Source organism: Phragmites australis, chromosome 20, assembly GCF_958298935.1.
Source record: "Phragmites australis chromosome 20, lpPhrAust1.1, whole genome shotgun sequence".
NCBI lineage: Eukaryota > Viridiplantae > Streptophyta > Magnoliopsida > Poales > Poaceae > Phragmites > Phragmites australis.
Window position 1 is genome coordinate 15,532,605 of NC_084940.1, and position 13,187 is coordinate 15,545,791.

General features: G+C 40.2%; 2 protein-coding genes and 1 long non-coding RNA gene across 4 annotated transcripts; 1 reads left to right on the forward strand and 2 right to left on the reverse strand.

The window, feature by feature from the left end:
• Window positions 1-1,682: 1,682 nt before the first annotated feature.
• LOC133901860 (protein ENDOSPERM DEFECTIVE 1-like) lies at window positions 1,683-10,380 on the forward strand. Of its 2 annotated transcripts, XM_062343395.1 has the most exons (6): window positions 1,685-2,783; window positions 2,897-3,016; window positions 8,067-8,183; window positions 8,289-8,378; window positions 9,739-9,846; window positions 9,976-10,380. In XM_062343395.1, exons 1-6 carry the CDS (start codon window positions 1,830-1,832, stop codon window positions 10,036-10,038), a joined length of 1,452 nt encoding a protein of 483 aa, XP_062199379.1. In that variant the 5' UTR covers window positions 1,685-1,829; the 3' UTR covers window positions 10,039-10,380. The 2 variants fall into 2 exon arrangements, with proteins under 2 accessions (XP_062199380.1, XP_062199379.1); XM_062343396.1 differs by lacking the exons at window positions 8,289-8,378; window positions 9,739-9,846; window positions 9,976-10,380 and adding an exon at window positions 4,063-4,148 and having other exon boundaries at window positions 1,683-2,783; window positions 8,067-8,184.
• On the reverse strand, window positions 4,641-5,862 carry LOC133902258 (uncharacterized). The gene is made up of 4 exons (XM_062343874.1): window positions 5,527-5,862; window positions 5,298-5,440; window positions 5,058-5,210; window positions 4,641-4,791 (listed from the first exon to the last, which is right to left on the reverse strand). Exons 1-4 carry the CDS (start codon window positions 5,860-5,862, stop codon window positions 4,641-4,643), a joined length of 783 nt encoding a protein of 260 aa, XP_062199858.1.
• On the reverse strand, window positions 5,996-6,723 carry LOC133901994 (uncharacterized). The gene is made up of 3 exons (XR_009906818.1): window positions 6,597-6,723; window positions 6,213-6,511; window positions 5,996-6,107 (listed from the first exon to the last, which is right to left on the reverse strand). It is a non-coding gene; the product is annotated as an uncharacterized LOC133901994 (long non-coding RNA).
• Window positions 10,381-13,187: the final 2,807 nt, after the last annotated feature.

Genomic DNA, 13,187 nt, shown 5'->3' on the forward strand with positions numbered 1-13,187 from the left:
TTGTAACTTAGCTTGTTTAATGAAAGTATTATTTATACTTTGGGAGATAACAACAGTATGGCATTGTTATCCATAAAGTGTCCTTTGTTTTCATAGGGGAGAACTATTTTGAGAATTATTGTTGCAATATTTGTCTTCAGATCTAATTATTGAAATAAATTATTGGGTTCAAACAAATTCGTGGACGAAGTGTTTCTACATATTGATTTGAATTTCTTATTAATTGGGTGAATAGGAGTTGCAACAAACAAACAATGAATTGAAAACAGAAAAAAAACCATATGAAATATATAAACAAATATCAAATACAACAAAAGAATTAACCAGGGATTGGCATCAACAGAATCAAGGTTTCATTTTACTTGCAAAATTATTGAAGTGTCAATTTCAAGGGCTAATAAAAAAATAACACAACATAAAGGAAAATAAAAAAGGGCGAGCGGCTCGAGGAAAATACAAAAATAATTGAATAGAGGTGAGTTGCAGTAACCGACGTGACAAAAAAAAGCGTAGGGATTTAAAGTGACACCAGCAGTGGTTCCACTCTCACACGAAGACACGTCAATGGTGAAACAAATTGACTCGGTGATTCACCTTTCTCTCTCCCTTAACAGACACTCGATCGTCTTTCCCATCTCTCATAATGGGTTTGTAACCCGTTTTGATTTGTTAGGTGGGCCCAAACAGACACTAAAACATAAAAATCAGCACAACATAAAAGAACAAACAAGCCACAAATGCGGCGCGTCTGAGAAGCCTACTGCACGAATCTTCTAGCTAATCGTGTGGATGAGAATTTGATTGTAAACACAAAATAAAACCGCTGACACGTGTATATAAGTTTCGCTAAAGTTGTTACCTATCCAACGGACAATAAATTTAAAAATCATAAAAATATTGCGTTCAAATACTCTCAACCTTTAAAATACCATCGAAATAGTCATGAAAAAAATTAGAAAAATATTTGTGGTATAAAGGATGCTATAATCTAGCACTTCACGAAATATCAACTTCAACAATTGCTTATATAATAAAAAAAAGATACATATTTCAACATCGCTAAAATTTATCTTTTTTTTCTCATCTTACATGGCCTCCCTAACTGGGTCTCCACAACATAGCCCGCTTCGCAAAACTAACTAAAATAACTAAGATCAAAACCCAACAAAAATAACAAACATAATCAGTTCACGACGGGCAGAGAGACCCGCGAGAGCCGGAGGCAGTGGCCGCGAGCACGAATCGTGGCACCAATGGGACGGAGAGAAATTTGACTAAGAACATGAATTATTTTAGCTGACTAATGTATAGCAATTACGATTTAAAATATCCGATACCGATTTCAAAAAATCTATCCATTTCTGATTTCACCTCTATCGCCCAGAAATTATAAGAGCCGTTTTCACCACTACTACTAACCAAGTAACCAAGGTCCAAAGATAAATTGCTTATATTTGGTGGGCTAGTATACTCTTCGGACCCTTTTTGTTCCAAGCCAGCCTAGAAACAGTACATTCTTTGTGCCGTTGTGCATGGGCCGTGCGATGGGCCTCCCAGAAAAGATCTGGCCCATGTCTCAGCTCTATCATGAACCATCTACTGTTTATACTTCGCTCTAAAAACAGAAAAACTACTGTCGAACGCAGATGACAAGCCAACGGGCCCACACGTCAGTGGGCTTAGTCCCCTCCCGTATCGTTGCCTTCTTTCTCGCCGGCCGTTCCCTTTCCTCGAACTAGCCGTTGCGGCCGTCTCCCCCTGAAATCCATCCCATTTCTCAACGGCTAATTCCTCCCCTTCCCCGGCTCATCCGCTCCGATCCCCCAGGCATGGCCGCCGCCACCCCGCCGGCCCTGCCCCCGCCCCCCGTCCCGAAGACCGCTCGCCGGCCGCGGCCCCGCGTGCGAGAGGTCAGCTCCCGGTACCTCTCCACCCCGGTCCCCGCCACCCCATGCCTCTCCACCGCCTCCTCCTCCTCCTCCTCCTCGTCCATGCGGTCGCGCTCCCCGACCCCGTCCCCGCGCGCCCGGACCCAGCGCGCTGGCACGCCCTTCGCAAACGAGAACCATCCCCCGCCGCCGCCTCCCACAGGCACGGTCGCGCGCAGGCGGGCTGTGCAGAAGCTGTTCGACGAAATGGGTACCAACAACCCGCGCTCGTCCGTGAGCTCCGTCGCCGCGGCCACTCCACGGCCGCTACCGTGCTCGTCCAGCGGGCCGGCTGTTTCCACCGCGCGGAGGGCGTACTCGCGCCTTCCGACCCCCGCGCGCGCCGGCTCGCGCCATTCCGCTGCCGCATCCGCCGCCGCGGAATCCGACGCCGCGTCGTGCTGCTCGTCGTCAGACACGGCATCCACGGTGACCGACTTCTCCGAGGCAGAGGGTGGGCTCGGGGTGGCAACCGCCGCGCCGTGCGAGAGCCCGCCACTGCTCGGCCCAGCATCCTGCCGCGGCGGTCGCCTGTCCTCGGAGCTCCGGGCGTCGGTGCCGGAGTCTGGCGGATCCGCACGGGCGTCCAATCCGCTCTGCTACCGCTCGCTCAACTCAGCCCTGTCGATCTCAACCGCAACAGCAGGGAAAGCGGCAGCGCCGAGGCCACCGCAGCCGCAGGGGGCGAAGGCGGCTGTGGAGTTGAAGAAGGCGGCGGTCGTGGGGGGCAGGAAGGTCGCGGGGAAGCAGGAGGACGTGTACCAGCTGCGGCTGATGGACAACCGGTACCTCCAGTACACGTTCCTCAACACCCGGGCGGAGGCAGCGGCCAGGGCAAAGAACGCGTCGGCGGAGGTGAGGGTTTTGTTAATGTATTAGTGGTGGCTGTCTCGTTGTGTTGATGAAGGAAGTGTGAGTTAAGATGCTGATGACTATTTTTGTTTTTTCTTTGTTATTTGGGTGCGAAGAAATCCGTGTACGGGCTTGAAGAGAGGATCACGGAACTCCGGGAATCTGTCGCTGAGAAGAGGGCGGAGGTGGACAGGATGAAGAGGGAGCAGAGATTGAGTTTCGTAGTGAGTGCTCAGGTAAGGCAAATTTGGGATCCTTTCGCGTTCTGAATTTTGAATTGTTCAGATGTGCAATGTGCATGTCTTCATAATTGGTGCCAACCAAAATGTGTGATTATTGAATCTGAGCGACCAAAATGCTTGAACCGGATAAGTCACATGAACAAATTTATTTCTTGACTCACATGGGAGGGGGAGCTGCGGTGTTCATTTCATGTGAAGGGAATTAGCCACTTGGATGTGGGAAACGTCACTCAGCATCACTACTAAACCAAAACAAGTAGGAGACATGGAGAATGTCACTGAATGGATATGTTTGTCTACTATCAACTGAAGTTTGAAGCAGAAAAACGCCAATTTAAATCATTGATAGGATATCCAGAATTAAATTCAATATCCCCCATTCAGTTGGCATTTCTTTAGTGCTGTTTTGGAAAATGGATTAATGTATTCTCAATAATATATTAACTTATGTGATACTCTTCTTTTCACTTTTCTGTATAGAATATACAAAATATATGAATGAAGCTCTTGGAACTTGAAAGTCTCTTGTAGTGTACTGTGTGAGGTTGCTTGTATCAAAGTGGGTATCATGCTCTGATTTAGATTTGTTTGCTGAGGTGGACAAGATGAAGAGGGAGCAGAGTTTTAGTTTCATAGTGAGTCCTCACAACTCCATTTCTGTCCAAATTGCGGAGTAAATGTTCTTCTAGATGTGGTATTTCTTTAGTGATTTTTGAGCGGAGCCTTGGCTTGTCGTATCCGTCTGAATTTCATATTTTCAGATGTGAAAAGAAGTATAAATATCCTCATATACCAAACATTCGCTAATTAGTACTGCGTCTTCAAAATTGTAACCCTCCCAAGGCATATAAGCTACTAAAATGTTCTTTTTTCCCTCAAGCAAGTTCCCACCAACTGTAGCTGCTCTCTCCACTAAAATTTGCCCTTTTTAATGGATTTACCCCACGGTATCCAATGTTTTTGGTGCATACAAGTATTTTGTTAGAGCGCCGATGGGCAGCTAAAAGAGAACTTATAGTCTTCCCACTACTTGATAAAAGGGTATTCATGCATGGATGGCAGCTCATGATCAGCCTCATGAAAATCTTATATTCCCTGAAGAGGTTCTACCACGTGGAAACGCTCAGTAAGGCAAATTTGGGATCCTTTCGTGTTCTGAATTTTGAATTGTTAAGATGTGCAATGTGCATGTCTTCATAATTGATGCCAACAAAATGCATGATTATTGAATCTGAGTGACCAAAATGCTTGAACCGGATAAGTCACATGAGCAAATTTATTTCTTGACTTGCATGGGAGGGGGAGCTGTGGTGTTCATTTCATGTGAAGGGAATTAGCCACTTGGATGTGGGGAACATCACTCAGCATCAGTACTAAACCAAAAGAAGAGACATGGAGAAAACGCCAATTTAAATCATTGGTAGGGCTATGTTACACAGTACGGGGATACGGATACGGGGATACAACATTTTCCAAAAACAGCAATACGGGGATACGGTAAACCCCAAATACAAAATTACAACTATACTCGAATATTGTGCATTACATAATAATATCAATATATCATAGAAATATAAGATAAAGAAACATGCTAAGCTCTTCAAGAACTGATAAGAACTCAATCTTTCTCTCCTAATATCTCCTCAAATTCTAGCTCATCAAGTGTCAGATCAGCACCTTCTAAAAAGCCAACACCAACAAAGCTCTCGGTGCCATCTCCCCTGACATCCCACATTCGGCTTGGTCCACTTTGATAATCATTGGACTTCCTTGAAAGAAGACGCAAGTTGTTATGCACAAACACCAAATCCTCAGCTCTCTCAGGAGTGAGCTTATTCCTCTTCATGCTATGTATAAAAGCATATGTGCTCCAATTCCTCTCACAGCAAGAGGAAGATGCTGGCTGCCCAAGTAGCTTCAAGGCTAAATCTTTCAACTCTGGGGTGTGAACTCCATAAGTGCCCCACCATTGCTTTGTGTCAAAATGAGCTCTATCCTCAACTGAATCAGGGTCATCAAAGGCACCCAAAAATACTGAGAATCAGCAAATTGTGTCTTGATTTTCCTTAAGTCATCTGGATCCGGAAAGAACTTTCTAAAATATTTGTTCCTCTCAGTATTAATTTCAACATCATTATTTGGGCTGACACGACCAGATACTTCATTAAGCCAAGCTGGATTATAGTATCTATCATCACCACAATAACAAAAAGAATCATCAAGATTGTGCAATTCAAAACATTTAAATGACAATGTAAGGTTGATATTTTGTTACCTTGGATTTAGTGAGTGTGCCAAACACTGGAGAGGAGTATTACTCTTGCCCCACCTAGATAGTAAAATGCTTTGAACAACATCAAAAAAGACACTTGTACCACCATCCACAATTCCCTCCTTCCGATAGATACAAACTCTCACCTAAGATATATAAAAAAAAAATCAGCAAGCATAGGACAACAAAATCAGCAAGCATATACAACTAAATGTCAAAATCAGCACATCACCTTCTCTATCATAGAGTCCCACATCTCATAGACCAAATGGAGACATGGCTTGTCCGTGTCAGCTGCCCGTAGCATTGAATAAATGGGATCGGTGAAATCAACAATGTATTGAACTTGATCCCACCATATATCATTGAGAATCTTTTCCTTCACCGCTTGAGTTTTGGTTGGATCGTCCTCCCTATAAGCCATCCACTTGTCACCAACAACCATGAGCACCAATGCTTCCTTGAGAAGCAAGAACCTCTTCAACATGACAATGACACTAGCAAATCTTGTTTCCGCAACTGCAAGAAACTTGAGTTTGGTAAACTCATTGAACATGGACAACCTCATGCCATGATTCATGATGTAATTCTTGATATAGGAGGCATCTTCTGAGATGTGTTTGATCCAAACAAGTTCTTTATTGTCGCCTTCATCGTCCTTTGGAGCACAAATATTCTTCAATGCAAGGAGTCCAAAAGATGTTCTTGTACTTTGATTCAATCATCAATCCGGCGGCTTTGCAATTTGCCGCATTGTCAGTGATCACTTGGACCACATTCTTTGATCCAACTTCCTCTATCACCTCCTTCAATCTATCGAAGATATATTCCTTGCTTTTCACCTATCAAGAGTTCAAGACAGGAAGACCATAAAGTACCAAAAAAGATCAAAAAGACAAGCTCAAATTGATTTTGTACCTCTCCTTCGGAGTCAATTGATTTTAGAAAAATTGGAGCATCCTCTGTCACAGCTATAAAATTTAAAATTGGGCGTCTTTGTGGATCAATCCACCCATCAGCTGCAATAGTCACTCCTTTGAAGGGCCACGTGGATTTGATAGGTTGAAGCATCCTCGCAACATGTGCCTTCTCTTTTTGGAGAAGAGTTATCCTCAATGCATTATATCCCGGAGGCACATAACCACCCATTTTGTTGTTTGCAACAAAATTGTAAGAAGCCTGATAATTGGGGTTCCTTGCCACATTGAAAGGTAGCCCTGCAAAATAAAGTACTAGCATGCTTCAAACGAAATGAGAAATGCAAAATACAAGTACAACATAATTAATTGCAATTCTGCAAACCTGCAGTGTAAAACAATCTTGCAATATGACCATCGGCAATGTGTCGGGTTTCAGCATTAAAACTTTCTGAAATCTCTGATTGCTTCCCTTTTCTTTTCTTTGATGATGGTGGCAAGCCTGAATCTTCAAAAGGGGGTAAACGAAGTAGCTTATTCCTAGGGGCACTAGTCGTTGCAACCTCTGTAGCTTCATGATTTTCCTTGCGAAGTTGCTCAAGGATAGGGTATGAAATCTTCTCACAAATCGCAACACCCGTATTTCTCACCTTTAGAAGATGAGACCTCACTCTTGAATAGCTGCCCGGATAATCTTTTTCACAAAAATGACACCTAAATCTCGCATTGCCTCCACGGCCGGGTGTCACATATCTGGTAACATGAACCCACAATGGATATTTGGGGTTCCTGTACTCAGTTTCTTCATTTTCTGTTTCATGACTACCAACAGAGGATCGTGTTCTTGTTCCACTTCCACTTCCACTTGATGCCATTACAATGCCTCAGCTTCTATTCATCAGTTCCAAAATTTCATTGCTTAAGATATTAAACTCATTGCTTAAGATATTAAACTTCCTGACTGTAGCATTAAGCGTTCTCAAATCAGACAATTTGAGCACTGGATGAGGGGGGCGCGCCTTACCTGCTGGCCTCTGTTGCACGGACTGCTGGGCGCTGGCTGCTATACTGGATGAAGCCCGCGCGCGTACTGGATGAAGCACGCAGCAGCTGCAGCGACAGGAGGGGAGGCGGCGCCGGCGGAGAGGAGGGGCAGCGCCGGCAGACAGGAGGGGAGGCGGCGCCGGCGGAGAGGAGGGGAGGCGGCGGCGGCGGAGATGAGGGGAGGCGCCGGCGGAGAGAAGGGGAGGCGGCGCCGGCGGAGAGGAGGAGGGGCGCCGGCGGATGGATGGCTTGTCTTCCGGCGGCGGAGAGCAGAAAGTTCCAGTCGGTGTGTGCAGTGGCGGCGTAGAGGAGAAAGGTTAGTAGCATCCTCTCGTACATGGGCCGGGCCGTATTTCGGGCCGTATCCCCCGCGTATCCCCGCGTGTCCCCTGCGTATCCCTTTAATTTCGTTTTTTTTAAATAAAAAAAAGGGATACGCGGCGTATCCCCGTTCCGTACGCGTCCTGGACGGGGATACGGTGCCTCTCGTGCGTATCCGTGCAACAGAGTGGTAGGGTATTCAGAATTAAATCCTTTTGTGTTATTTTGGAAAATCGATTAATGTATTCTCAACAATATATATAACTTATGTGGTACTCTCCTTTTCACTTTTCTGTATAGAATATACAAATATATAAATGAAGCTCTTGGAACTTGAAAGTCTCTTGTAGTGTACTGTGTGAGGTTGCTTGTATCAAAGTGGGTATCATTCTCTGAATTAGATTTGCTTGCAATGTATGGTGAAAAGGGTGTATATATATGGTCAATATGAATTTCCGATGTGTGACTCTAAAATTTGTGAAACCACCAGGTGACGTATTTGGATTACTGGAGTGATATCGAGAGGGATCATTCAAGTTGTCTTAGACGGGCAACAACAGCGCTGCATGATGCCTCACTACGGCTACCAATCATTGGGAATGTTAGGGTAAGTTTTCAATTTAATTTAGTTCCATGTATGAGTTGTGTGATTCTTGTACATAACGCAGATCAAGTATCATGTTATAAAAGTATTTATGAAAATGTTTTGCAGGCTGACCACGGTGAAATCACAGGAGTTCTTAACTCAGCAGTGCAACTGCTTGAACCATTGTTGCCTTGTGTCGAGAATTTCCTGCCGAAGGTGAGACCTAATGATCATGAAATGTGGCGCGACTCGAGGGAGGACGGTGTGGTGCAGCCGGGGTGGGCGGAGTGGCGGATCTGGCCGGGGACGGGCAAGGAGATCTCCAACCAACGGCGGGGTGGTGGATCTGGCCGGTGGCGGGTAGAGAGAGAGAGACGATGGGGAAGGGAAAAGGAGATTTGGCTAAGATGTGGACGAGTTCTACATCCCAAAAAAATCTACCTCTAATACCATGTTAAGAATAGCAACAACATGGAGGTCATAGGTCAGTATATATAATATATATACATATACACGTGAGTAATATGCAAAGAATCCCTTATAACACGGGGATACACAGACTCAAAATATATCTCTAACAAAATGTAGATCCATCAAAACACTAGAATGCTTAGCAGTGGCAATAACATGGAGGCCATATGGCCAGTATATATACATATACATGTGAGTAATATGCAAAGAACCCCTATAACACGGGGATATTTCACATACTCAAAATATATCTCTAACAATGCAGATCCATCAAAGCACTAGAATGCTTAGCGGTAGCAAAGCAAGTGAACCATTGGATTGTACTTAATAACGGCCATCTTTAAGTGTGTTCACAAATTTACTGCATCTGATATAGCTGTAGCAGAGCAAGTGAACCTTTTCAAATAATCTATTAAATGATTATAAAAGGACTTTTAGAAAAATAGTGGATGAGAGTATCGAAGTTTTGCCACCATGTGATTTCCATCTTCTGAGTTCCAATTCTAAGAACAGTAGGGGAAAGGAAAGAAAAGACCAAATTTAATTCATAAACACTATAATTTATTCTTATTGTTTATACTAATATTGATGTAGCTTGTGTTTGAAAATTTTCAAGATACTGATTGATAATGTTACATTTGAAAACTGGTTGGCCGTTTGATTTGTAAATTGAAAAGTTCAAACTAGATACATCGCTACAGGACATGCATCAAAGTAATCGCATTGATGACCCCTTGACTTATGTAATTATAAGAAATATCCATTTATCACGATCAGTTCTACAATGTCTACTGCCTCTTTCGGTGTTCACAACTAGATGATTTGTTCTCGGAAAGCTAGAACTTCTTGGTAGCTGAAGTATTCTCCAAATTTGAGTAAATCTAAGGAATTGGTGATAAATGGGGGTTTGAGAAAGCAGAAGAAAGAAAACAGAATGCTTCTTCCAGAACCAAGTTTTCCGGTTTTCAAATAAAAATAACCTTGATTGCTACAGGAAGGAAATAGTGATATCTGGAAATTTCACTAATAGAACAAGACAGTGTTTTGGACTTGGGGTTATTCTTTTGTTATATTTATGCAACAAACTTTTGATCTTGTCTTGTAGGTGGAAAAGATTGATGACGTGGCCTCCAGTCTCGCCCAAGTTATCTCCAACGAAAGAACATTAATAGAAGAGTGTGGTAACCTTCTATGCCAAGCACAAAACCTTCAGGTATGCGTCTAAATTGGTAAACTATATTACTTCAGTCAGCATACGTTCACTTGTCCCTTGGCTGGCATGTTACCCATAACTTTGCCACAAAATATCTAACTGATGCATTGACAATATCTAATGGCATAGATGAGAGAGTCCAGTTTAAGGAGTCAACTGATGCAGCTGAAAAAAGGAAGCAACACAAAATAGAAGGAAGAGATAAAAAAAAAAAAAAAAACGTGGTCAAGTCATTCATTCGAGTGATGGAGCTAACTGTGCTCCACCGTTGGACATCCAAGTGAAAAGAGGTGGTCTCATACATAATAAAAGGGAGAAGTATTTTTGTTGATTCTTCCCGTTGGACATCCAAGTGAAAAGAGGTGTGCTCCACCGTTGTGCTCCACCGTTCTGCAAATCAAGAATTGCTGATTCTTTCCGTACATATGTTGTTTTCTGTAATTTCTCTGTTGTCGAGGAAGCATTTTTGTTGTCTAGCTATGATAAGAACGGATATAAGCATCGTTTTACAAATCAAAATATGTTGATTATTTACGGCATGCTCAAATTCTGCTGCTTTTTTATTGCTTCTGGAAGAAAAATCCTAAGATGTTGGTTTGATGAAGGGAAAAATGCAAAAAACCCTCAAGAGTCATTTGGATTTTGACTTTCCACCCCTGAAGTTGTTTTGTTGCAAAAAAAACTCCTAAAGGTTTGGTTTTGTTGCAAAAATACCCTCAAAAATTAAAAAAAATCACAAAAATCACAAAGAATTTAAAAAAAAAACTAGAGACAATTCTAAGACTTTTTAAAAAAAAATTCAAAAATAATATCATTTGCATCATATTTTATGGAGAGGAAATTAAAAAAAAACATGCAGCTCATTTATTAATTCAAGTTAAATGCATAGTTAATTATTTACTAATAAAAAATCATGAAACCAATTTTTTTAAGTCTTCTACATGATTCTATATCTTCTAAAAATATATGAAATCTCGAAGTAGTTATTGTAACATGTAGGATTAAGTAAATGTGTTGCAGATAGATTAATTCATAACTAATCCATAACACTGAAAATTAGTGAAATCATTTTTATTAGTTTAATTAAAAAATTATTTGTGTAGAAAAAATAATGGTAGACATGACAAAATTAAAATAACATGAGTTGATAAATGAGTTGCACATTTTCTTTTTTTTAAACTTCCTCTCCATGAAATATAATGCAAAGGATATTATTTTTGAAAAAAAAATTACATAAGGTCTTAGAATTATCTCTAGTTTGTTTCAGAATTTTTTGTGATTTTTTATTTTTTTGAATTTTTGAGGGGCTTTTTTTTTTTGCACAAAGTCAAATTTTTGGGGGGTTTTTCAACTAAACAACTTCTACGAAAGAAAGTCAAAATCCAAGTGACTTTTAGAGGGATTTTTGTATTTTTCCCTTTAAAAAAAGGAAAAATGCAAAAAACTCCCCCAAAAAACAATTGGATTTTGACTTTCCCTCCAAAAGTTTTTTAGTTAAAAAAAACCTCAAAAGTTTGACTTTGTTGAAAAAATCCTAAAAATTCAAAAATATAAAAAATTCATAAAAAATTCTAAAAACACTAGAGACAGTTCTAAGACCTTCTGCGAAATTGTTTTTCAAAAATAATATCATTTTCATCATATTTCATAGAGATGAAGTTTGAAAAAAAATTGTGCAGCTCATTTATTAACTTATATTATTTTAACTTTGTCATATCTACCATTATTTTTTCTACACAAATAATTTTTTAAGTAAAAGTAGTTTCACTAATTTTGGGGTGTATAGATTAGTTATGAATTAATCTATCTGTGACGCATTTACTCAATCCTACACGTTACAATAACTATTTCAAGATTTCATGTATTTTTACAAGATAGAGGATCATGTAAAAGACTAAAAAAATTGTTTCATGATTTCTAGATTAGTAAATAATTAACTATGTATTTAACTCGAATTAATAAATGAGCTGTATGTTTTTCTTTTTTTTCAAACTTACTCTCCATGAAATATGATGTAAAGGATATTAATTTTTAAAACAAATTTCATAAAAGGTCTTAGAATTGTCTCTAGTTTTTTAGAATTTTTGTGATTTTTTTTAAAAATATTTAATTTTTGGGGTGTTTTTCAAACAAAACCAAACCTTTAGGGTTTTTTCAACAAAATAATTTTTAGGGAGGAAAGTCAAAAATCAAGTAACGTTTGGGATTTTTTTGCATTTTTCCCTTTAAAGAACGATGCGTTGCAAACGCGATGTTCATCTACTAGTAGTATCCGTTGATGATTTGCTTTTCATGATTCCGGCTGTGGCTTGCTCCCACACCTGCACATGATGCCTTTTCTCCCTCCAGTTTTTAAAGATATGAAAATATTGACAGTGAAATTACTGTACAGTAACGTATGCAGAACCGCGAAAAGATGCGATCCTCGATGAATTGAGTTCAATCTGTTGAGACGATTCAGAGTTCCCAATGAAGTATCACTCTTCTCAACTTATCTGATATAGATGGTAGAAAATACCCGTAAAACTAGTCTGGGAGCTTTCGTGTTCATTACAGACTGATATATCTACATACTTTTCTGTTGTTTGGAAGAAAAGAAGAATAGTCAGAGGATTTGTGATTTATCATTACAGACTTGTCGGGAGACAAAATACATATATAAATTGTAGAAGGGCGAATTTCCTCTATGTCATTAAAAAAAAAGTAACTCTTCCCTTTATATCATTAAAAATTTTGAACTTCCTTATCTACCATATTTTTCATCCATCCGGTAGAACTCCCGTCGAAACCACTATTCATGGATACTGTTCACGAAGATGGTATTGTTCATGTGTGCTGTTTGCAACATCGGTCTCATGTTTCTTAAAAATCAGTGATCTTATATTTCTTTAAAAATTCTATAATTTTTTTTACGTATTCTATAATACATGTGCAACATATTTTAATTAGATTCATCTAAAAAGTTTGTGTAGAATTTAAACTAAAATTCTTCAAGTAAAGACTATTTTTATAACTTCTAACAATTGTTATAGCCTCAAATAAAATTTTAAAAATCTTATAAAATTCACTAATATTCTTCTTATATGATGGACTAATTTTTAAAATTATTTTTAGTCCTAGGTTATATGATGAAAAAATAAGTTCATTTGTAATGCTCCATTTATATGGTAACTGCTCATCCTCACACCGCTATCAATGGGGGCACAAGTAGTCGGTTTCTAAATTTTTTCTGCAAAATAATCAACAAAGCACGGTAAGTACGAAAATACTCGCAAATCTTACTCATATGCGTATATATATTCCCGACTCCAAGGATAATTCATTAATGGGTCATAAGGTTA

Excerpts from the sequence above, each read along its gene's own strand:
- LOC133901860 (XM_062343395.1), top strand. The coding sequence starts at position 1,830 with ATGGCCGCCGCCACCCCGCCGGCCCTGCCCCCGCCCCCCGTCCCGAAG. Across the intron at positions 3,017-8,066 it reads GTTTCGTAGTGAGTGCTCAG|GTGACGTATTTGGATTACTG; the intron begins GTAAGGCAAATT and ends TGAAACCACCAG. Across the intron at positions 8,184-8,288 it reads CAATCATTGGGAATGTTAGG|GCTGACCACGGTGAAATCAC; the intron begins GTAAGTTTTCAA and ends AATGTTTTGCAG.
- LOC133902258 (XM_062343874.1), bottom strand. The coding sequence starts at position 5,862 with ATGAGGTTGTCCATGTTCAATGAGTTTACCAAACTCAAGTTTCTTGCA. Across the intron at positions 5,211-5,297 it reads GCACACTCACTAAATCCAAG|ATACTATAATCCAGCTTGGC; the intron begins GTAACAAAATAT and ends TGGTGATGATAG. Across the intron at positions 4,792-5,057 it reads ACACAATTTGCTGATTCTCA|GAAGTCCAATGATTATCAAA; the intron begins GTATTTTTGGGT and ends TCTTCTTTCAAG.